At 40.0% G+C, this 25,396-nt stretch overlaps 1 protein-coding gene across 2 annotated transcripts; it reads left to right on the forward strand.

Moving 5' to 3' along the window:
* Positions 1-839: 839 nt before the first annotated feature.
* On the forward strand, positions 840-23,044 carry LOC104637205 (sodium/hydrogen exchanger 9B2). Of its 2 annotated transcripts, XM_010304592.2 has the most exons (12): positions 840-1,109; positions 3,332-3,434; positions 5,025-5,208; positions 7,252-7,422; positions 10,123-10,265; positions 12,168-12,295; positions 13,185-13,360; positions 13,904-14,010; positions 15,169-15,318; positions 17,495-17,603; positions 17,807-17,943; positions 18,915-23,044. In XM_010304592.2, exons 2-12 carry the CDS (start codon positions 3,342-3,344, stop codon positions 19,152-19,154), a joined length of 1,638 nt encoding a protein of 545 aa, XP_010302894.2. In that variant the 5' UTR covers positions 840-1,109; positions 3,332-3,341; the 3' UTR covers positions 19,155-23,044. The 2 variants fall into 2 exon arrangements, with proteins under 2 accessions (XP_010302894.2, XP_075607642.1); XM_075751527.1 differs by lacking the exons at positions 840-1,109; positions 3,332-3,434 and adding an exon at positions 4,326-4,462.
* Positions 23,045-25,396: the final 2,352 nt, after the last annotated feature.

A 25,396-nucleotide genomic window follows, 5' to 3' on the forward strand; every position in this document is an offset into this window, starting at 1 on the left:
GGATTTTTTTTCAGTGGTAGTCTGAGGAGCTGGTGGACCAAAAAAAGCTAAACGAACAAACAAAAAAAAAAAGTGGAGATTGCTGTCTCTTGCCTTATTAACAATGCTTTTCATGGGTGTGTTAACAGCCACAACTCTGAAATGTGCTCTAATGTCTAGGAGGGAGCTTTTCAACTGAAATTATTCAAGGAAAATTCTTAATGCTCTTGTGACCTTTTAGTTCCCTGGTCTGTTTCCATGGACCTGGGTAATTCTGTTTCTTGCACTTTTTCTCTCAGATTTGTAGTCTGCTTAATTCTAGGAGCATTTGAATCTGCTTTTCACATGTACCCAGTGTAGTTTGCAAAATGAGGTTGAGAGAGGAGGTCTGTGTCATTCCCTCGTGGTGGGCACACTTGATCCTTTGAGAAGTCAAAATGTGTTGATGGCAACACCACAAATACGCAAAAGAAATTTCTTTTGCCTGCCTCAGTGCATTTCTTCTGCATCCATCCAGAGCCAAATCAGCTAGAGATCCTTATCCTTTCTTTGCACCTGACATCCAACTGCTGTGCTGTGGTCTGAGAGAGGATGGCGTAGCTTCCCCATGCCCCTTCCCACAGCCACGGGAAAGGCTGTGTAGAAAGCAACTTTTTTAATGTGTACCGGTTACGATGAAATGACATGGGCAGTGGAGGGCTGGGTGTGTGAGACACAAATCCTCACCCTCCTGGATGCCGTGGGCTCAGGAGTGGTCCGTTGCTCAACGTTATCAACGTGACGTCTGTTTGACAGCTCCGATGTAGTCACCGCTTGTCTGCCGCCTCTGCCCGGCAGTGAGCCATGCACCGCGCCGAGAGAGGTAGGAAGGTATCCGGGAATCCCTCTCGGTCTTCCCAAGCTCCAGACTTGAGGCTTTCGCTGCTGGTCTAGAGAAGCCGTGACTTTCGAGGCGGGACTCTGTGTGGCACTAGCGCCAACGCCGGGGGAGGAGCAGCCAGGGCTGGCAGAGCTGTTGCTGCTTGCTGGGAGTGGATTATCGCCTCCCCTTCTCCCTGCTGAGGGACCGGCCGGGCGGGAGAGGCTGCGCAGGTAGCGGTTCCTTCTCTCTGATCCCTGCCATTCCCCAGGTAAGTTTTCTGCCCCTCTGCCTTGTTGGAATCTCCCTCCCGTGAGGCTGGAGGCGGCAGGAGAGCTGAGGCGGAGGGCTCTTAGCGGCATTTGCCGGCAGGAAGCTGCTGGGGGAGGCGGGAAGGAGCTTGCATCAGGGTTTACTTACGTCTGGTGATGCGTGCTTCGGGTTGTTGGCTGGTTTTTTTGTTTGCTCTGTTTTATTCTGAATGTTCGTTGCTGTGGCGGTGGTTGTGGTATTTTATTTATACTCCTTTCTGTCCTGTGCCTGCGCAAAACAGAACGTTGACAGTCATCAGGGCAACAGAGCTAATAATACAGGCGTGCGCATGCTGCCCCTGTCACTCATCTCTTCAGTTCAGCTCTCCCTCTCTTTCCTCCTCCCTACCAATTAAAATCAAGTCAAATGAGAGGATCTAATAAAAAGCTATAATAAAAACCTTTTTTGTTTCAAAATAGGAAAGTAGATTGTGCAGGGAGGTACTGAAATAAGCCTGTTACTGGCTGGTTTCCATGGTACAGGCCCTAACCCTGTGGTATGAATTCTGCTCCATGATTTCTCAATTGCTGATTTTGTTTGTAGAGGAGGTAAAGTTTTTAAAAATAAAAAAAAAAAAAAGGAAGACACACACAACCACCCCCCCACCCCCCACCCCCCAATCCAAACAAAGCCCATGAATCCAAAAAAATCCCACCCTGATGTGAGTAAACTGACTACTCACTTTGGTCTCATTAAGCCAGCTGGCTGTTGCTTGAAAGTAGTGTTATATCTCAAGAATTTGACAGCATGAAGACCTGTCACAAAACAGGTAAGGACAGTGTGTCCACTATCAGACTCTTCCTTCACACCTTGAAACCATTCCTGCTAAGCAGAACATCCAATCATTTATTTCATTAAAAAAAAAAAAGAAACAAACAACTTTGAGACCACAACTATTTGGTTCCATGAGTAGTAATTAAAGATATAGAAAAGTACTGGAATTTGAGTAAATCAACATTTTACATTTAAAAAGAAAGCAAAACTATTACTTTAGAACGCATTAAAATGTTTGCCTATGGCTCTGTATTTTTTCTCTGTGCCTTGGCCATGTCTTAAGCCAGTTTCATATCAGAACAGATCAAACAAAACCACCCAGGTGTTACAATAGCCCCTGTCTTTGTTCATGGCATCAATCATTCCCAAATATCAAATGTATCTTTATAAACTGAAGGCTTGATAATTGTGAGAATCAGCTCTCTGACTTGCTTCCAGCAATCTAGCAAGGAAGGAATTCCTTGGCTCAGAAGTTTTGGCTCAGCTTGAGTGATGTTTTATATGGCCAGAGCAATGTAAAAGGCTTCAAGAAAATGCTGTTAGCACTAAAATATAGTTGGTGGAGAATATATGCACGCTTTTGCTGTAACAGAGAACAACACTGGTAAGCCTTAGCATCTGTGGAACAAGCGGACCAGTTACATGGAGTAAATACAGTGACAATTACCCACAAGCAACTTGGACCTTATTTCCCACTCTGAGAATTATCTCTGTGGGCTGTAAGTAGTAAAGAAGAGCCGTGTTTTATCAGGCTCACCTGAATATAGAGCACAAGTTGCGCATAGTCCTGATCTTTATTCAAACAGGCATCTTCTGTTTCTTAGATATTCAGTCAACATGTGAATAAGGATGTCTAACAGAACCGTGTTCTGGAAAACTCCTCTGAAAATCAAGCTGGATCCAGTCAGGTTTAAGTTAGGGAAAAAGCATCCCCTCGTGTGCGTGCTTTAGAAACTATGGGTGTTCTTAGCTTTATGAAATGGTCACTTGCACTGCCATGCATGCAGGCCCTGTGACACTTTCAGAACTAATGGTCCTGGTAAGTGGTGTTGACAGCAAAAAACCTTTATCTTGTGCCAATAGGAGGAACAAATATATATGTATATATTACAACAGTATTTTTAAGGAGGAAATAACAGACTAGCAGAGATCACCATGTTTCTAAAACTTTTTTTTTTTTTTAGTTTTGTACTTTTAGTGCTTGACTTTGTAAGCTTAATACTGTTCTTCTGTTAGACTGTGTCTTTTGTACAGCATACATGGGCATGCAAAACCATTTACTTCCAAACTGGGAGAGTTTTTCATCTGATCTGTGGGGGAGGAAACAACATCACTGAGAACTCTTGCATCAGGAAAGTAACATTATTTGCTTCTCTCTAACTTTTCTACCTTTATTACTTTCTTTAGGTTTGCAACAATGGTAAAGGAGGATATTGTAAATGACAATGAAGATTCTGAGCCATCAATTTGTGAGAGAAATGGCATGATTCCCATGTATGAGAAAAGTGAGGTAATAAATTAGGATCTCAATGTAGTTTTAGTGAGGGGAACCCTCCTTTTACTTTCCTTTTTCTTCCTACATCCATTAAAATCCCTACATCTGAAGGGAATACAAAGAGAAATCTCCTTAGTGGGAACTTCTTACAATTAAAAAGTGTTCAGTTTTTAAAAGTCTGTGGTATGTTCGGTTGCTGGAAATCAGTGGTTGCAATTTCAGCTTGAAGTGGAAAATGTATCAGCATAATGATTAGCTATGGAAGAGAATCAAATGGACTTAAGATTGCTTCTTTGCTTTCAAATTGTGCCTATCTGTCCACTTGCTGAAAGTTATTCATGCATCTCTTCCCTTTTATATTTGACAAAAATAATTAACCCCACAACTTTAAACTTCCCAGTGCGTATTTCTAATGTTGACTTCCATGGCCTTAAAAAAGACTTGCAGTAAATGGAAGTAAGAATAAAATTTTTAATATAAAATGCACTTTAGAGTAAACATATAATATTGACTGTAAAGGTAAGTACTGTATGGCATATCTTTATATACACGGGCAGCTGGTGATCGCAGAATCACAGGGTAGATAACCAAGCAACTCCATGCTGAAAGCTCACGAGATTTGTGTTCCAACTGTGACTCTGAGTAAAAGAGAGATATATATATTTATATCTATCTATATATATAGAGAGAGAGAGATATGAGACAGAAAAATAATGGGAAATGTGAAGCTATTACTGGAGGACAGCCAAACCACAGTATAGGCAAGAATTCCATGTCCATGCTGTGACAATGAGCTGACATGAAGGTGAATAATCATAAGGGGAGGTAGATGATTAACTTCTCAAAAATAAGGACCCTAAAATGAAGTGAGACACATAGCCAAAAATGGTCAAAAATTGCTTTGGCTATGAATATGGATAAGTAGATGAATCAGTATAAGAGAACAGCTTCAAGGAACCATTCTTCAAGGAAATAACTCCCAGAGTAGTATTTCTCCATCTTTGTCTTGACTTACCAGCTTGAGCCTTCCAGCAATGGATCACGTGAGTAATGCTTGCACTGGCCAGCTGATCTGTTTCTTTCATCTTTGTATAATCACAAGTGGGTTTTGTTGTTTCGGTTTTGCAACAGAAGTTTTTTAGGTGTTAAAGACACTGTCTCACTGGAATGATGCTAATCATTACCTGTATTGTGGAATCCAATCTGGAAGCAGAACCCTAGCAAACTGTAGAAAATATCGATAAGTATTTAGCTCATATACAAGATAAGCTGAACCTGGCCTGTTAATGTTGGTTCTTCATCAAATATGCTGATATTGTTGCTGAACAGGTGCTATTTATATTGGGACAGGAGTCCTGTCAGTTGCAGATAAAAAGGCAAGTGTCCTGCATTTTCCAGTATGCAGTTCTCTGTGCCATGCAAAAACAAATGCATAACTAAAAATCCCAAACGTAGTACAAAGTTGGACCATTCCTATGGCGATTGTGTAGTTAATGTAGTTGTAGACAGGGTGGATCTAGTGCATCACAGCTAATTTCAGGTCTCGTATGCTACTTCGAATGTATCTACTGCCGCTTCTGAGAGAGTCTTACTGTCTTCATTCAGGAGGGACCACCAGTAGATGCCAAAGGTACTGATGGGAATGTACAAACAGAAGAAACTGCTCTCTTGAATCATTGTGCTCAGCAACCTCCGGAACCAACAGCAGGGTCTTCAATACCTGCAAGAACATGGAGGCAAACATTTACTTGTCCTCCTCAGGGTTTACTGGCCCGAACAGTGACAAATGGTATGTAAGAAAGATAGAATTTAATTAAACTGAGAAATGGTAAATGAAGTAACTTGTTTCTGTGGGTGTGGTGATATCTATCCATTGTCCTTGAAAATAATGAAGGGAAATAGCTACGTTGGACACATCACACTTTTGTTTCAATGTTTTAGCAGAAAAAAACAATTAGGTGAAACAAAGATTTCAATGTATAGTTTTTGTTCCTGCATCCTGTCTTCTGTGTTTAACATGGCAGGTGTGTTTTTGCATTGCGAATTGTTTTCATCAGAAGAAAGACCTCCTGATTCTTGTCTTGATAGCTCATTTTTGTGTGAGAGATTGGCATTTTTGGCATGCTGGATGGCTTTTCGTTGAATTAAGGCAACAAATAGTGAGACTTTGCAGTGATCCTTTTTTTGTTTTTTAACAAGAGCTGAGAATCCTCACTATAAGGCAAACCACCTGTTCTGTTTAAGATTTGCCCTGCACTGAAGGCTCACAGAAGAGAATGCCTGGCTAACCAGTTATTTCAGTCTTTTCTGAACAAAAGATGCTTCCACAGCCCCCATTCTCTCTCACTTGGGATTCTTAGGCTTTTATGTTTGGAAATCTACTGGTCTTCCCTTTGCCACCCATCACCCTTAAATAAGACTAACAAAAATCCGGTCTGAAAATGCAATACATTTTCTTATGATGATGAGAACGGGATTTATTCAACACATTTTTTCCTCTCCTTCAGCCTTCTGCTTTTATATCTATGCATGTCTGTTCTTGTTGGATAACTGTAGGGACAGATTTGGGAACCTGGAAAGAGTACAGTATTTTCACATATTTTACAATATTTTCACATATTTTACAATATTTTCCTTTCATGTTCTCATAATATTTTTCAGGACTTTTTTTTCCTATGTATTATCCCTCTTTGCTGTATCAAGGGAAGTATCTGTATTACTTCAGGCTGTCCAGAGACATGACCTTCTTTGATTTTATTTTTTTTTCCCCCCCTCTTCCCCCCAGGGATAGCAAAGAATTGCACAAGCACATCCAGCCAAAAAATTATACTGAAATTCTTTTAAGAATTAGACTGGAGCTGCAGTCATTAGCTCAAACATATACTAGGCTGTACAGCAGCAGCTTCTTACTGCAGTTCTGAAGTAGCTGAAGGAAGATAAGCAAATGCAAGATAAGGCAGTGAAAGTCTTTGCTTTAAGTTTGGGGCCTGTTAAGTGCTTTCCACAGTGGCCCAAGGCTCACTCAGTACCTTTTGGTCCCTAATGATGTTCCTGTTACCATTTTTTAAAGTATCTTAGCATCTATAATATCAGAACATCTTATTAGGGAGCATCAAATATTAAACTGTCCTGATTTCAGGTGAGATAAGAGTTAATTTTCTTCCTAGCAGCTGGTATAATGCTGTGTTTCAGATTCAGGATGAGAGTATGTTAATAACACTAATATTTTAGTTGTTGCCAAGCAGTCAAGGGCTTTTCAGCTTCTCATACTGGCCTGCCAACGAGAAGTTGGGAGAGAACTCAGCCAGGACAGCTGACCCAGACTGGCCAAAGGGATGTTCCATACCATATGACATCATGCTCAACATATAACTGGGGGGTTGGCTGGGAGGCGATGTGGCTCAGGAACTAGCTAAGCATTGGCTTCAGGTGGTGAGCAATTGTGCTGTGCATCACTTGTTTTGTGTATTCCTTTATCATCATAATTATTATTATCATCATCTTCATTTTCTGTCCTATTAAACTGTCTTTATCTCAACCCACAAGTTGAGATACTTGTTCTACCTTTTTTTTTTTTTCTTTGGGATTCTCTTCCCTATCCCATTGCGGGGGGGCAGAGTGAGCAAACGGCTGTGTCATCGTTTTCACTGCCAAATGGGTTAAACCATTACATAAACACATTGTTATGATTAAACTAATTTCTAAGGTAAGTGATTTTATTTTTGAAAGTTGTGGTATTTTTTTTCTTAGTAGAAAACCAAATGCCATTTAATAGTAAACAAAGTTGTCCCTGAGAGATGATTAAATATGAATATTTCTTGTTTTGTTCCAGTTGCAATCATGGCCCTGGTTTGGGCTGTGGTTTGGTCCATCACTGGGACTGAGTGTCTCCCAGGTGGAAACCTGTTTGGAATTCTGTTTCTTTATTTTTTTGCTGTCATCGGAGGTAAAATTTTTGGATTCATTAAAATACGAACGCTACCCCCTCTCCCTGCTCTTCTGGGTAAGATATCCTTCCTTCCTTTTTTTCTTGCATAGCTGTGATGTTTACACTGTCAAGTAATCTCTGCATGCTAGATATGTTTGGACTGGGAACAAACTGCATCACATTCAAAATCTGTAGCTTTCCCAAGTGACTTTTACCTGGTCCTTTCCAAGAAGGTACAAAATTCCTCAAACTGGCTCAAGTGAAATAGCCTGTATGCTACTGAGGCTCTTAATTCTTTGGGGACTAGAGAACTGTGTATCTACAGATTCAGAGGTTATTGTCCTTCAGTCTCCCCTGTCACAGTTACTTAAAATTTGGGTTTAATATCACTAAACAGGAGTCTTAACCCAGACTTCCTGTTACTGTAGAATAACTAACTCATAAGGAAATTATTGCTGAGCTGTTCTGCGTACATCTCACACAATGAAAATGTTTTCCAAAGAGAACGCTACAGAAATTCCCTACTACTGGTAATCCAAATTTTTTTTCTTCTCCTTCCTTTATCTCAAGATACCTGAAATGTGAGAAAATAAATTCACCACAAGGAATAATTCTTCTGAAGAGAGTTATTTTGAATCAATCACAACATTGTTTTTCATATCAACATCTTGTTTCTATTTTGCATTTTAATGTAAAATAAAATGGGAGATGAAAATGCCATTAATTTTTACATCATCAGAACCTTTTTAGACTTCTTTCCTAGAGGGGGTTTTGGTTAGATCAGTACAACATTGTGATGTCGATGAAGCTTAAAAATGAAGCTCATGGTTCTTCTCAGCAGCTGTATACTGCCCCCTTACTATGCTTAGTGCATAAATGAGTAAAGCCCTTGACAGACAGTAAGACTTTGTGGCAGAGTGGGCTCAAATACCTGCCTGTAGTGCACAGATGTGATTTTGTAACCTGCACAGCTGGTGGTGTGCATCACGCAGTAGCACTACTTACAGAAGGGCTAGATAGTTTCACGTACAGTATGCGTGTTCTTGCACCGCTTAGCTTCACGAGCGAAAAAAAATTCAAATGAGAGGGAGGGGTGTTTTGCATATAGCATGCATGCCTACAATAATAGGAACAGAGAATGTAACACACAGGGAGTCTGCCCTTTCTGAATAAACGCACTCCATTAAAAAAAAACAGTTTCTGACCGTTTGGATTCTGCCTTTTTTTTTTTTTTTTAAATTACATCTGTATCTAAAAGTGACGAATTGAGCATGAAACTGTTTGTCAGAGAGGTAATACTGAACAACAGAAACTTAAACATGACAGCACGTGTCTTGAGGTGCTTAGGACAGAGTTCATTGTTCAGATTCCCAGCCTTTGAGGAAAACTGGAGAAATCTGAGTCAGAAGAAGAGATAGATAATGTCTTTGAATATTCTTTTTTACACTAAAAATACAAATCTTGCACTCTTACGTGCCTTTAATCACTTGTGCTAGGTGTAGTTGAGTGTAATGTGGCTGGCTGAGCACTTATGGACCTTAGAGTGAGTCTCTGTCTGAGGAAAAAAGGAGTGAAATTGCTATGGAAACAGTCATATAGTATATTTTAGATATACATTGTAGAGAGGTTTCTGCAGCAGGCAACATGGAGCAGAACAGTGGAGGTATCCTTTGAGGTGATTTTTTTTTTTTTGCTTTAAGCAGATTTCTAGATCAGGGTAGCTCTAATGACTAGAACCTGAAGCAAACATTGCAAAGAGCATGTGATCATTACACTACCCTGATATAATTGTCATGAGGTACCACAGATGAATTATATCACTGTTTTTTTCCGGGAGGTGGTGGGAAGAACAATGACCAAAAGTTTAGCATGTCCCAGGACACATCAAGTCCACAGCCAAGGCTCACACCAAGCTGGGACCAATCTAAGCACAGTCTTTGCTTTCTTTTTATCTCTTTTGTTTTCCTATTTCTTAATATGGCTAATACAAAATTATGCCACAAAAATACATCTTTGAGTATCAGGACCTACAATGACTCTCTGCAGATCTGTATTTAAAGTCACCCTTTCCAGTACTTTTCTATATCCTTTCAGAACTACAGTTCCAATAGCTTTGCAGGAAGTCTCTGATTAGACAATTTTGCTAATCTTTGCACAAGGTTCAATCGTGCAAGTAGCTCAAATAGAGGATAAGAGCAAGTTCCTGATTTCCCCCCCCTTTTTTTCCCCTCTTTGGAGAAGAGTCATATTGCCAGAGTATTTTAAAATGTTTAAGTCCATGATTAGCTGTTTTAGATATTTCCCAATGAACTCAGCATTATGGTTCCTGTGATATCTGCATTTCTTACACCTAAGAGGATTTTTAACAATTTCCAACTTCTGAGATAAACATGCAATATTAGACAATCTTCCTCTTTTCATGTTGATACAAGCTAATGAGCAAAATATCTTTAAGGATACAGAGGCAAGTATGACCTGCACCTGGTGAACAAAGCTGAATTCTGTTGACTTGCACTAAAACTACGTGTCAGCATCCTGCAGATTTATTCATTGGTAACCTGGTGTGTTCTTAGGTCACTTTCATTGCTTTAAACATGTCTCTGTCTTTCCATGCCTCAGTCCCCATCATTAAAACATGGCTAATAATTCAGAACATGAATTGTTTCTTTGTCTCTCATAAATACATAGAATGGTGTCTATTTTAAGAATTCTATGCAAGCTTTTAGTGCAATAAAAGCAAATAATTTGACAAGAGCTTATTTGCTTTCATTTAAGGGATGCTACTTGCTGGTTTCCTAATCCGAAATACCCCATTCATTAGTGACATCGTCCAGATAAACCTACGCTGGTCTGCAGCACTGAGGAATATTGCTCTTTCAATTATCTTGACCCGAGCAGGACTCGGCCTGGATCCAAAGGTATGGCACCAACCATTTGTGTGAGGCAAACTATACAATGGTCTACAAAAGCAATGAATAATTGGTTCTGTTAAAAATATTTAACTGTTCAGTCTTAGAGAATCTGCAAATTAGAGCATTACAGAAAGCATAGTTTCTGTTGTATAGTCATATGTTAATATTGACAGTTGGATTTGTAGAGTAGGCAAGCAATCCAGAAAATACCTGAAGAAAACTGATGTTATGAACTATTTTCCCCTTTGTCTTAAAGAAATATCCTGAATTTTGTGAGCAGAACATCTTGAGGACATGTGCTCCATTATGGTCTGTCAGGAAGAGTTTACACTCCCTGACAAACTCTCTGTCTATTTACACTGACAAACTAAAACAAGTAATGGAGGGCATCCCCAGTCCTTGAAAGAGAATGTTGCTTGTGTGACACCAATCAAAAAACCACAACCAACCAAAAAATCCAAACTTGTGTGTCTCTTCTTTACTTTTTTCTTTTTTTTAATCGTTGCCATTTTAATGCAAATATATTAATTGCAAAGATGAGTCCTGCTGCACTACAGAAGCAATGCTTCACATAACTTTCCTGTGAACAAAAAAATAGTCTTCCTGTGCACGCTATGAAATGTGATGTTCCATAAATTAATGAAGGCAAGGTGCGACTTGATCAAAATCAGCTGGTTGAACTAAAGCTGTACCATGTTGGCCCCTATCTATTTAAGTTTAAGGTACTGCTTAAAGTTTATGTAAAACTTAGTTCAAGTATAGCTAGTTCAAAACAACTAAACTGATTCTTCTTAACCAAGATGAAAATTAGGGAGTTGCCAACGCTTCAGATATTTATGAAAATAGGGTTCTGTCATTCTTGAAAAATGCCTGGTTTCTTAGATTACTATCATCCTTTTTTCCAAGACATTGAAGCTTGTATGAACATGGACTACGTGTTGTTACAAACGGCTTGGATGCCCAGTTCTGTGAGAGTGCTTTTCTTTCTATTCCACGACAACTGTTTTTGCCAAAGGAACTTCACATTTGACTCATTTTTCTCCCATGCGGCAATCGAATTTGTCATTTGGACTCTATGTAGCAATGCTTTGATGCAGTTACAATTGGTCCTCATGTCATTGAAGCTGTGAAGACAAAGATGTCAGTTGCTTTGGTGATTCTCAACCCTAATTATGCTGGGATAAACTGCGCTGGTAAAAAGTGCAAGTCATTGATTATTTTTTTTATTTCCCCCCCTCCCCCCATGTCAAAATTAGGGACCTGTCCTAGCAGAGTCATGTTTGTGACTATTAAAGGCAGCTGTTACAAATAAATACTCTGTTTGAGTGAAATTTTTGAATAGAAGTTGCTGGGGGAAATGGAACTTAATTTGCTCTGGATATCAAGTGACAGACAGCTGAAAGAGATGCTTGGCTCCCTGTGCCAAGTTTATGTAGTTTTACAACTTTTCCTTATTTGTTCATGGATTTTTGGATATTTTTTTGGGAGTGCTCGTGCAACTTGTGGGATTATAGGAAATTATTTGTGGATCGAGCAAATGACCTCAAGTAACTGTGGGTAAGTCAGCTGTGTTGATGGTGCACTTTTCAAATGGATCCTAGCTAGTCCAGCCTCTCACATTTGGTTTGCTTTGCACAAGAAGCCAAATGGAATTTTTTGCTGCTACTTCCTGTGACACGCAGGAACGTTGTTGAACCTAGATTCAGTGGGTTTCACTGCCACGCTTGGAATTTTATATCCAAATCCAGTTGTGCTTGAGCCTATCTCTGGCTTAGACCACGTAAAGCTGTCCTGTACTGCAGCTCAGAGGGGATTCTTTTAATAAACCCTATCAGATTGTAAATGTATTTTCTCTCTATAAAGCCAAGGGTACTGATACTAATGTCTGAATGTGTTTGTATATTGCAGGCTCTTAAGAAGCTCAAAGCAGTCTGTTTGCGGCTTTCTTTCGGACCGTGCATCTCAGAAACATGCACGGCTGCGGTTCTTGCCTACTTACTCATGCACTTGCCCTGGCAATGGGGATTTATATTAGGGTAACATACTGTCTTTGCTCCTGTATGACAAAGGTGCCTGTTTTCATGCTACAGTTAAATGATCCAAGAGCAGTTAGTTCTCTGCGCCAAGCAGAGACCTCAGTTTAATGCCAGTTAGGAAGCTGTGCTTAGCCCCTGTGGTTGTTTACTTACCATTCATGTCTGGTCTGTGGGTAATTTAAAGGTCACATTTTCAGGCTGTGGAGGAGTACTTGCATCATTACTCTTCTGGGTTTGTGATCTGAGCACTTGAAGAAGGGTGGTGCGATCCCTGAGTCTTTAAACACAACACAGGGGGCTTTTAGGGACAGAAAATGATACCACAATTTGGGGAATCTTCGTGCTGGAATTCAGAATTACCTCATGGAGAGATGCAGGTAGGATAGACTTCCTGTCACAAGTCAAGGATAAGGATATGGCATGTTATGTTCTGGAGTAATATCCTTGAAGAAGAAACCTTTTCCATCTAGTTCTATCCAAACCGGTGGACTTGGTCCAGACCCATATAGTGGAGCAAGATAGATGAACTTCTCTGCCACACACTGATTTTTATGAGAAGGTACTGGGCTATTGAGTCATAAGCCTGCCTAGACCGGGTTTGTAAATGGGACAATACAAGTCATATATCAGGGAACATAACTGGCCTGCAGTGTAGACTCAGTCTGTGGACCCCTTTACTTTTTAATACTATTGAGTTGGGCAGGAAGCAAGACATGGCTGCAAATCTGCATAGTAATATCCCTGCTTGTAATTAGCAGGGAAAGGTAAGGAAAATAGCTTATGTAAAGGTCTGTTTGTTTACACTTTAAAAGAATTGGAGTCAGAACGTTTCAAAGTTCTGTAGTTCAGTGCTATCTTTTTGTGAGAAGCTGAACCTATGTGTTTTCAGTTTTGTTCTAGGTGCAGTCTCCCCTGCTGTGGTGGTTCCCTCAATGCTGATTTTACAAGCTGGAGGATATGGGGTGGAGAAAGGTGTCCCAACTTTGCTAATGGCAGCTGGCAGCATTGACGACATTCTGGCTATCACAGGCTTCAACACTTGCCTTGGGATGGCTTTCTCTTCTGGTATGCTGGTTAATCTGTATGTGGTGAAATCCAGAACGAACAGTGATATTTTGAAGAATGTGTGCTCTGTTATGACTGACTGGTTTGTAACTTAATGACATCTCCTTATAAAGTTCACGTGTGGACTTGAATATTGAGAGGTAAATTACCCATGATCAAGTCTTGGTGTAACATTGTCTGCTCTGAGTTGTGGATCACAAAAACTTTCAGTGAACATTTTTTCCCTGTCTGCTTGCTTAGCTGCCAAGTCTGGGCCCTGCATGCCCAACATAAAGTGCTTTCAAATTTCCCTGGGGTTGCCTGTGTTCTCACAGTGGCTCTTTCTCAGGCTTCTCTGGCACACTTTCTTGGCATGAGCTTTCAGAGAAAGGAAGTTGCGCTATCCAGTTCTTTCAGGCCCATGGGTTCCCTTCTGAACCCCTTTGCCCCCAAATAATTTAAAGCAGACGCTGTCCTGGAATCACCTTCATAGGTGTACAGTGAGGTTTGTGTGTGAAGGGTCTGTGTATGGCATACTGAACCCATTTCTCTTTTGCCAAATAGGTTCTACTCTGTACAATGTGCTCCGTGGAGTGCTCGAGGTTGCTGTTGGCATAGCAGCTGGGGGGATTCTGGGAATGTTTGTTCGATATTTCCCAAGCCACGATCAGGTAAAAACCCAGTAAAACTTTTTATAAAACAGAGATTCTTTGCTAAGGGATGATGTTAAGTTGTATTTCCAAGCTTCACGTCAAGCTGTTTTTGGGGTAAGCTGTGTACAGAGCTAACAGCTTCCAGGTTGCAAAGCCTATCAAGTGAAGATGTGTTTCATAGGTGATTACTTGTTTTCTGCAACGATAACAATGTATGATCTCACAGTCCTTCCTGATGCAGAGTTTGGAACCCAGCTCACCATCCTGCTCTCATTGAAGGTGGTGGAAGTGTCCACGCGTAAAGGAGAAGGGGTCTGATACCCATTTCAGACAGTAAAATAATCATCAATTAGATTGATGTGCGACACATTTACTTCTATAAGATGTTTCCAGTAGGCCTAAGATTAAAAACAAGTGGACAGATTGTAGGCTTTACATGACTGGGCATATCATTAGTGCTAAATAGAATGTGCTACTTTCAATACAAATTCTTACATAAAGTGGTAGATTAATTTACTATCAAGAGGCAATTAAGTGAACAGAAAATTGTGGAAGAAAGTAGATGTGTTCTGGACTACTGAAGTCAATTTGCAAAGCATGTATTGCCCTCAGTGGGACCAAATTTTCTTCTTAAGTAACATAAGAAATGTGATACAGGAGCTAAACAGAAAAATAGAAATGGGGAGCAATGGCAGAGATGTAACTGTCTGCTGTGAGACTGGATCAGATAAAACTAGACTGTCCCTGGCAAACATTTGTTTGACTTGTCCTTAAAAATATCTAGTGGCAAGGATTTCACCTCTCCTTGGATTAACTGTTCTGGTACTTGACTGCACAGGTAGAAAATCCTGTTACCAAAGAGTTGAAGCAGGACTTTTAGAATAGACCATCATGTTCCTTGTGATACAAAAAGCCTATTGGCAATAAGATTTTGGATGGGCAGAGGAAAGAAAATATTAAATTTCCAAAATTAATTTTTTTTAGGAATTAATGTCCAAAAAACCCCTCAAACTCAAATGAGTAGTTCAAGTCTCACTTGAAAGCTTTGATTCTTTCACAATGGTTAATGGCAATTGTTATTTTCAAACTGTTATTTTCAAAATTAACAGAAGCAACCTTTTTCCTCCATTTCTAAAATAAATTTAGTTTTTGGTTTGTCTTTCTCCTTCGCTGCAGGCATCTCTGGCATGGAAGAGATCATATTTTGTACTTGGGCTGTCCATGTTTGCTGTTTTTGGCAGCATCTACTTCGGCTTCCCTGGATCAGGAGGGCTCTGCACATTAGTCTTAGCTTTTGTTGCAGGTGTGGGATGGTCTGACGAAAAGGTGAATGTTTACATAAAGAAGCATACCACACCAAAACTGCTCTGAATGTACAGTCTGACAGGAGTTTGAATTTATGTTAGGAGTGGTAATGGTGCATTTATGAAGCTTTAGGGTGTGTATGGATTGAAAAAAAAAAAAAAAGTCATGTTTATTTTGGACGACTTCTTTAACATTTAGCATGACAGAAAGTTCCCATGTATGTGAATATATAGCAATACAGAGCCTAACATACTGACAGAGAAATGCTCACAAGCTTTTCTTAGACATCTTAAGCCATGTAAAAGAGATCTAGTTATCAAGGCACTTGACTAGGAATCCAAAGCTCTATGTGCCAGCTCTGTGACTGTCTGTAACCTTACACAGTCACTTCATGGTAAGATATACAAATAGGCGTCCAAAATACAGTTGTGCACATGGGCTGAATACCCTGAGGTTTTGTTCCCTGTGGCTTTGGGGGGGATGAAATGGAAAACAGTAATTAACCATCCTCTCATCTTTCCCAAATCCCAGTCAGTGTATTCTGGAAAAATTAGAGAGCAGGGTGCCCACAATACATGGTGATATAAGACCATAGAAAAACCGTACAAAAGACTGATTTTTAGTCACTTTCTCTTAGCTACTAAGCCTGCTTCCTCTTACTGTTGCTGCCCTGCTGCATTTCTGTACCTCGGAATGTCTCACTGCCTCATGTGTTTGATACCTTCTGCACTTAATATTTTGAGGGCATCTTTCTCTCCACAGCTGTAGCCTTGCGACATGCAGTAGGAGAAGGGGGAAAGAAGAGAAAGGAAGAGGGATCAGATATAGCAGAGTCCATATTATTATCCCCATCTAGACCCTGACTTCAGTAAGATCTGAAGATTTGTTAAAACAATGAAAAAGAAGCCATGGTTTCTATTTAACGTATTACATTGTTGTCCGATCCTAAAAGAAGGAAAACTTCTCTTGGGACTTATCTACTTAAGGACATTACAACTGATAAAGCTCTCTGTTGAAAAGCTTTTAAACCATTTCAGAAGGAAGGACGTTAAAGGAGTAGAAATGCTTAGTTTAAATTCTTTTTGATCAGTGAATGATGCTTCTTGGCCTTAACAGTGTTGTTTTCAAATGCCTTAGCTCTTTTTTTATCAGATACAGTCAGAGATGACTGCATACTGTATACAGTAAATGGACTGAAATAATGCTAACATCTGTAAAGAGGATTATTTTATTTATTTTTTTTCCAAAAAAGAGAAGGGTGAGATAACAAGGAGAAATGAGACCAGTAAGAAAAATTTTTAGAAGTCTGTATATTTCCATCTCGTTCTCTCCAAGGTTACAGAAGTCATCTACCATTTCATTCCAAGAGTTGTCCCAGAGAGAACACTGAGGACAGGACATGTCTAAGCCCTGGACTGATTATTAAGTGACAGCGCACTGCACTTATACTTTTCACACACTGCAGCCTGAAGGCTCACTTGCTATTGTAGAACCCACTTAATTAAAAAAGACTTACTACTAGATATGTGAAAAGGTACACATAGCATAAGAGGAAAATTCCTGTTTATCCTGGCAGCAGTTGTTTTAAGAAAATTGTTAAGTGTAAAGTTCAAAAACAAAGAGAAAAGCTGGCTTTGCCCTTATACAGTACATCACACTGGAAAGGTCAACACTTTTTACTAGTATGGGATTTCAGACTTAGTCTAACTTTGCTCCTGCTCACATGGAGATAGGCCTCTGACTGAGTGCAGTGCAAGCAGAGTTAGGTCATGACTGAAGCTTTTGAGGATCTGACTCTGCTTAGATACAAATGGAAGAAGACATTTAAGCATGCAGTTCTCAAAGGCTCAGAAACTTCATGGCAATGCTGTTCAAATTATGTCTGCCTAAGTACTGAAAATCAACTATGCTTTATTTTTTTCCTCTTGTCTGCAAACTGCTCTGTTACTGTTCAAACATCAGTGATTTTTATTTCTTTTCTTGAGATAGCAAGCCTTTATTTACTAGCAGAGCTAGACACACTGACCTTAGAAATGGGTGCAACTGACTTTTAAGCTTTTAGTATTAGGTCAGAGAAGGAGGAGCAATTCTGGACAATCTTTATGATGCATTTTCCAGTTATCCTTTGATTAATTAAATGATGTGTCTACTTGGCCATATTTTTGTGAATTTACACATTGTTTTTGTTTCATTGCAGAGGGAAGTAGAAAAAATTGTCGCAGTTGCATGGAATATCTTTCAACCTTTTCTTTTTGGTTTAATTGGAGCAGAAGTATCTGTTAGATCTCTTAGGCCTGAAACTGTTGGTAAGATCATTCACTAATTATCCAGCTTTCATTACTGGCTTCCAAAGAATCTTTGTAAATAAATCTAAAGCAAAGTAGACTATGGCTGACCCAACCTCCCCTCTCCCCCAAACTAACCCCACTGTAAAGCTACAGTTTTAGGAGGCTTATTCACCCCGGTCACCTATGCACAAAGTACTGAGAAGTGTTTGTCTTTGTTGCAGGGCTCTGTGTTGCTACATTAGGCATTGCCCTAGTTGTGCGAATCATAGCAACGTTCCTGATGGTGTGTTTTGCTGGGTTTAATTTCAAGGAGAAAGTATTTGTCTCATTGGCATGGATTCCCAAAGCCACTGTCCAGGTAAGCAGTCCAAAATCACTTTCATTCCAGGCTAAATCTATTGTCCTTAGCAAAGCTCCTCATAACTAGCACAGCAGTAAATGGGGAGAGGTTCGGGCTCAATAACAGCAGAGTGTAATATATGGACAGTTCATATTCTGAACTGTCCCCTAACTCTGCTGGAAAAGTGCATGGAGAGCCGTCTATGTGAAGGTGTTTTGCTTGCGTCCTGGGTTGTACTCTTAATGACAGCAAATTGTACATATATCATAGGAAGTTTAACTCTTTCTCAGTTATTCAGAGTATTGTGCCTTTACATTCTGAGAACTCTCAAAACAAAGGTAAAAGCAATTCCCTCTTACACGTGAAGTGTCTGCAGGGACAGTCACACCAGAGGCTTGGAATGAGTTTTCAGTTTGTGGTCATTTTGGTAAGGCGTAGCCTGACAGCCATATTGCTAGAAAAAACTCAGGATGGCTGCATTCCTGCTCCTTTATTTCAGTGATCGTTAAGTCATTTAGACTTCACCTCAATAGCATGATTACTTGCAAACAAAAGTTAATAATCAGAATAGGCAAGGATTATTGCAAAATTTGTGAACTAAATTTTCAGAGGTTGTCCTGACTGCTGTCAGGACGCATTGTCAAACTGTGGCATTTTAGCAGCTGCAATACACAATATACTGGCTCATTTCATGAATCACGCATCCTCCAGAAATGTGGATAACATGGCAGCTAAGTGATGTTCTTCACAGGAGGGAACCATCCAGATAAACTCATTAGCTTAGGAAATTAAAACTATAGCCAAGTGAAAATTGTCCTCATCGGTGTAGTATAACGTTTACTTTTCTACGTACTGCCTAGAAACGAATGGGTTGAACGCACTAAAACCATCAAATTTATGTTACGTTTTGACTGATGATTAGTCCCTTTTTTCCTCTTTCAGTGCTAAAGGTTACTTGCTCCATCTCAGCAACGTTTTCTTTCCTGCAGGCTGCAATAGGTTCCCTTGCCCTGGATACAGCGAGAAGTCATCAGGATGAGCAACTGGAAAAGTATGGAATGGATGTACTGACAGTAGCCTTCTTGGCTATCTTGATCACTGCTCCAATTGGAGCCCTGGTTATTGGCTTGGCAGGGCCCAGACTTCTGCAGAAGGCTCAGACAAATACCAAGGAGGATGAGGAAGGTGCTGAGGTCAGAGAAGAGGCAGAGGCCTGTGAACCTTCATAAGACAGACATCTACAGGAATATGATCCTTCAGCCCTTACACTTCTGTTGAGTAAACACAGCATGTCTGTAATCTTTCTGGAGGAAACCAAAACAAGTATCAGTTATGCCTGCTATTTGAAAAGCAGCCCTGCTGGAGTTTTATAAAATGTTTTTATGTGTTGATGGTGCCTTAAGAGATGAAATAGCTGAACATACAGTGAATATGCTGGTCAGGCAGTGAGTCACTGAGAAATTAGCAGTCAACAGTTACTTGGAATGTGTGGGTGTGAGGCCAGGGAGAGGATCAGAATTGTTCAGGCATGGAGTGGAGTCATGAGGTGGAATATAAACAGAAGAAAATGGAGACTAATGTGAATAACTTCTTGATGGTTGAAACTGGGCCATGAGATGACAAGTTCAACAGCTCAAAGAATGCAGCTTCTGAATAAGAGACTGCTGACACACAGTGAATGAGTCCCACCACGGGTTGGCAGTTCCCTCTCCTTCCTCATTTGGGTTCCAAAACTTGCCTTTTCCTATGGCTGTTCTTCCTCACAGCTCACACGCACCTTTGTGCCTTCAAGGGACTGTCGGCCCTTGCCGTAGCAAGAAACAGCAAGTGGTACTTATGTGCTGAAAGAGACAGTTGGGTCCATCACAGACTGTGGTAATACACATGGTGCTGGTGGGAAAAAAGACTGAGCTTAAAAGTGGGATGAGAGTTGTGTGGAGGCTGTAAGGACTGAGAGAGGGTTGTATAGGATTGTGATGGCTGCTGCTTCGTCTGTGTACCTCAGTCTTCGCACAACGTGATGTCAAGGGAGGGAAAGCCAACTCTTCAGCCACTGAGAGTGGCTATGTTCTCGTGCTGGCCACTGCAGGACAGAGGGGAGAGCGCTTCTCAGGTGGGGTTTGCTGACAGGGCAAGGCCAAGGTGGCAATGAGTTGTCCATTTCTTCCTCAGCTCCTTTTGGGGAACTTGGCAATAGCAGCAGACCTCTTCTCAAATCAAGATTCATGGGTCAGCTAGGATCTGTTGCTTTGTCCTAAGTTAATACTTACCTGGCTGGAAAAATGCCATGATCAGGTCCTCCTCACATCTGCATGTGGGTAACTGCAGTAAAGAAAACCAGGTATTTCCTAAAAATATAGCCAGTTAGTTCTCATTTTTCCAAGAAGTGGCTGGCTGGATTGACTGGAGAGGCCTCTTGGATTTGCCAGGGCATTTTTGACCTCCGACTGATGCAGAAAACTTAACATACTTCAAATGAACAGCCTTGAAAATGCAGTGCTGAGAGGGATGGTACAAAGTGAAAGCAGCCTCATTCTCACCTACCTTCAGAAAGGCTGCTGTGAAGGCAGGTGTCACGAAGAAGCAGTGTTTAGAACACAGCGCTAGCACCCTCAGCGCGTACCCACAGATCCCATGGGTCTTTCCAGAAACACAAGTTGTGTGCAGCTGTGGATCACGATATAATGATTGGCAATGGTCCTGTTGAATATCTTGCCAAAACATTTCACCAGGGGGAGCAAAAAGCTTAAATGTGGTTTTCTTCATTTTATTCAATATAGATGTCTCCTGCACAGTCAGTTGCAATATAGTTCACATTTGATTTTCCCATTCCCAGAAGAGTTTCCTTTCTCTTTTCCTTGACTGTCCTAAAGTCAGGAGTAAACCTCCTCTGTTGATCAAAATCCTGCTCTTGCCTTTAGCTTTGCTATCAATTAGGGTTCAGTATTGACAGATATCAGCAAATCATTCTCACTCTGCTGTTTTTTACAAGTAACTAGCTCCAAGCAGGTCATTCCCAACTCCATTCTGAGGCATGGAGTCAGTACAGCATCCCTCAGAAACCGGAAGTTTTATTTTTTTATTTTTTAGTAAGGATGTTAGACTGTGCCTGTAACCGAGATGGACAATGCCTTCCTGCAGATTTCTACACTACAGTTCACTGAACTCATTTTATAGGATACTGTATAGAATATATTTGATGTCTAGATATGTTTGGCATTAGTAAGCAAGAATTAGTCAATTCTGTTTTAGCTTTTACACTTTTAATATGCAACACAAAAATGTATAAAAACACTTTTAAAAGAAAACTGTCTCAAACAGTATGATTTGCAGAGCGTCCATGTATGCCTCTGTATACAGATTAATTACAACTCAGTATGTATCCCTTTGTATATGCCTTCCTCTCCAAGCCAAAAAGAAAGCTTCCTGAGAAATATTTAGGTTCATAGCCAGCAATTCCAGTGATTAAAAATACCAGGAAATTCTTCAGTAAGTTTTCCCCTAACAGCTGTCAAGTACATTGACATTTTTCTTACTATACACACTGCTGTTCTTTCTGCTTCCTTTGGGAATGTGCAATCTTTAGTTCAGATCATATTTGTCCCCTAACCAGAAAGGAAGATGCTTTCAAACTGCGCACTGCTGAATGGTTAGGGTGCTGTGTGTGCTTGATGCTTATTGTGTCAGCCATTGACTTCTGAGCCTGTTCTGCCTACTTTGCATGGCTAATGGAGGCACTCTGTTACTTAAGTAGGGGTAGTTTTAATAAGAAGTTATTGTATTTGGAATTTGTAATGTCTGTAAACCTAATTGATAAGGGTGTTCAGTTCATCAGTGACTGTCTATAAAGTATTTCTACTTTTGAGTAAAACTTACAGGAGTAGAAGCTTTATGTGGTTTGCTTTTTCATAAATTTTTATAAAAACTAGAATCCTCCTGCAGGGAGCATTCACTGTGCCAAATTTAGTCTGTTCAATAACAAAAGTGTGATGTGTAAGGATTATAGCCCTTTGAACACAACCGTAAGTATGCAAGCAAACATCTGACAAATAGCCCATGTTCATGATAGCCTCTCATACTTGCTCACCATCATAACAGCATCTCATAAATTGGATTTATCATGTTCCCTTAACCTCAGTGCACTCTCAATTTATGCATTAGAACACTCCCACCATTCTGAGTGCTTGAATAGCTATACCAATGAAAATGGTCATCTTGTTCACTAATCTAAATGAAATGGAATCAATTTTCCTTTCCTCGCCACTGTATGTGGATGTTTCTCACAAGACCCCTTTCCCCCAGCTTTTATTAAATCTTCAAGAAGATTTAATAGACCTGCAGATCTAAAATGAAAAGCATTAATGCTTTATAACGCTCCTTTCCTTGCCTTCCAGAAAGGAACAAAACACTTGCATCTTAACATGAAAAGAAATGTTGTATCGGGGCTAGGAACCTAAAAGACTGGGGTTTTTTAATAAATACCATGACAATTTCAGCTGATTTTAAATAGTTAACTTTGATACGATTTCACTTTTTATCAGTTTGTGTGGGTGACATAATGACACTTAAGATCATCTCCCTTTTAATAAAATGCCATGAAATCATTCATAAATAATGCATAAATTCAAGCCAATAAAATCTTTATGCCATGCTAGTCTCTTATTTGCAGGAAATAAAATTAGAGCATAATGTGCAGTAAACTATAACCAGACGAGTCCTGCTGTCACGCAGACATAATCACAGGAATAATGTGGGAGCGTACTGAGTGCAGTGCATGTGTGCATTTCCAGAAGGTTCACAAGAACCTCTGCAGGAGAAGGGTCTGATGGCACAGCGTGTTCCCGGCGGCAAGCAGCGGGCAGTGTTACAGCAGGCAGCATATGGGAAAAGACAGAAATTGGCCATCTGGAAGCAGAGAGTCGTACAGGCCAGGGCATGCAGTGATAATGTATTTATAATCACCACTTTCTCTCTTTTTCAGCCAAACTGAGCATTTTAGGCAATTTAGACTGAAGTCTAAAATTAACAGTGAAACACTTATGGTGTAATACAGCCACAAAACAATGAGTAATAGTTTTTGCATTTTGCTTTTTAAATAAACAGAGTGCAAGAGATCAAATTTTGTGCCAGCTGCACTTAAATTACATTTACATTGTCTAGCAGTTGCCACAAGTCAGACACCTTTCTCTAAATGTATTTCTTTTACAAGTTTATTTGTAGTCTATTATAAGTATTGTTCAAATTCATAATCAAAAGAAAGGTGAATGTTACTGTTCTTGTAGAGTAAAAAGGCATGTCATGACATGCCAAGTTCAGCTTCTCCTGATTTTGCATTAAGACTGTGAAGACCTGGTCTACTGCCTCAGTCCTGGTCTTTATTAGCATTAGGGGCAAATTTATCCCTTTGTGTGCAACTTCCAAATTAGGTTAGAAAAGTCATCCAGTGGCAAGGCATTACCAAGCACATGCTAGCAGGTAACTGGTTCAACTCTGTCGCTGGTGAGATACAGGGCTCTGCAGACGCTTCAGTACTTCGCTATCGATCCCTGTAGACTCTAGCTAGATAACTTAAACCAACTAGTAAATTCTTTGAAATTTTTAATAGAAAATTCTGTGGCCATGAGAAACAGTATTACCTTGACAGATTTTGAAATGCAAGGAAATGGTCACTTATCTTGCTTGTGATCTTAATTTTATCTTGTGGAAATTACTAAAATGTCCTTTCTACAAAGGAACTGTGACTGAGTGCTGCTACTGCAGGCCAATACTACAACTGTGTTTCATTCCCCTATAGACATAAGGAAAAGTAAACACATGTACCCTTGTTTGTTGCATAGCCACAGTTGTAGATAGTTTAGCAGCAATCCCATCTAACAGCAAGCAGGGATAAAAAAATTAAATACATAATCAAGCCATGCTAGAGATGGAGACAAAAGGTTAAGCCTTACACTGTTGCTCTCCTTTCAGAGGAGCTTTGTGGGAGAAATGAAACCAATTTTGCTGTATTACTCTAACAGGATTTGTTTGAGTAGAGCAACAGAAGTAAGAACAGGATTGACATATGTAGTTTAGTTCTCAGACTTCAGAGGAAATCAAACTATTTGAATGCAAAAGTATCCTGATAAAAGCTGGAAGTCTGTACAGATTTGTATATAACAACCTGCTACAACAGGCTATGGATTTTAAAGCCTGAAAAAAAATAAATCTAAAGCCAGGCTTTTACATTTCTAATAGTAATTTCTTCAGCAAACCCAAGAATTGGGGCTTGGTGTTCAATATACTGCATCTATAAGTGAAGACTGAATATAAGACACTTAGAGGAAAATCCATATTACTGTTATGTTATATCCTAATATAATGTTTATGGTTTGCTCATCCATTAAGGGAAGACCACCATGAAGCATTTAAACATTAAAGATTGTACCGTTGTTCTATTACATGCTTTGTAAAAGTGGGAATTTAACATACAACCACTTCCTAACCAGCCGTCTTTTGCTGCAAAGCAAGAGGTTTAGGTACTTAGAACTACAACTGTTACAAATGCAGGAGGAATGATCTACCTTAGTCCTACTGCTGCTGCGAGAGCCATTATGTGAGAACTGCTTTCTGACTTGCTTTCTGTTTCAGCATGGTGGTGATCAGCTTTGGCAACAGCACATCGCTCTGGGGGTTCCAACCTGCCTAACAATGGGTCAAATGAAATGCTGTTAAGGAACAGTTGAAATCTGCCTTAGTACAATTGTCTAAAATTGTAGCATGGATCAAATATTTATTTTTCAACTGATGGATACAGTATTTCATTGGAAAATAAAGCACTTCAGAAGAATTAATTAGAAGTCTAGCAGTTAGATAAGTAGCAATTATTTACCTGCCTCTGAAATTAAGCCATACCACAGCAAAGTTCCGACTTGCCCAAGTAATCATTCTGAATGGGTAACAAGCCAAGAATACAGCTCAGCTCCGCTTTCTTGGTTCTGTCATTTAACCAATTCCTTCCATGAAAGTCCCTGCTACAAAAAGAAGCAGGTCCAGTGCATGTGACCTTGCAAGAAGCAAATTTGTTTCCTTACAAGAGCTCATCAATGATCAACACAGGGGCCCCAAAATAAAGGGATAATGTTAGTGGCTGACCTGCTCAATAATTTAGTTTATATGGTCTGGAACTGCAGCATTCCACCTAGGATGCCATATGAGACTTTCCAGCTGTGTGGAGTTTGTCTCAGCCAGGCTGCTTTGCATGAGACTAACTGCCCATTCAGGCACCACACAGGCCAGGCCTTCACCTAGTGTAACTTAACATTGCTATGTGGTACCCTTAGATATATTCATAAAGAATGAATTTAGTGTCTTTTTTTTCCCCACTTAAATTTGTTCATGAAAAGCAGAATGAACATGGCTTCTCAGCAGAACAAAATCAACAGACAGAAGTGCACTTCTATCACTCAGAAATAGCCAGTTTTATAATTGCATG

The sequence above is a fragment of the Balearica regulorum genome, chromosome 4 (assembly GCF_011004875.1).
Source record: "Balearica regulorum gibbericeps isolate bBalReg1 chromosome 4, bBalReg1.pri, whole genome shotgun sequence".
Classification (NCBI taxonomy): domain Eukaryota; kingdom Metazoa; phylum Chordata; class Aves; order Gruiformes; family Gruidae; genus Balearica; species Balearica regulorum.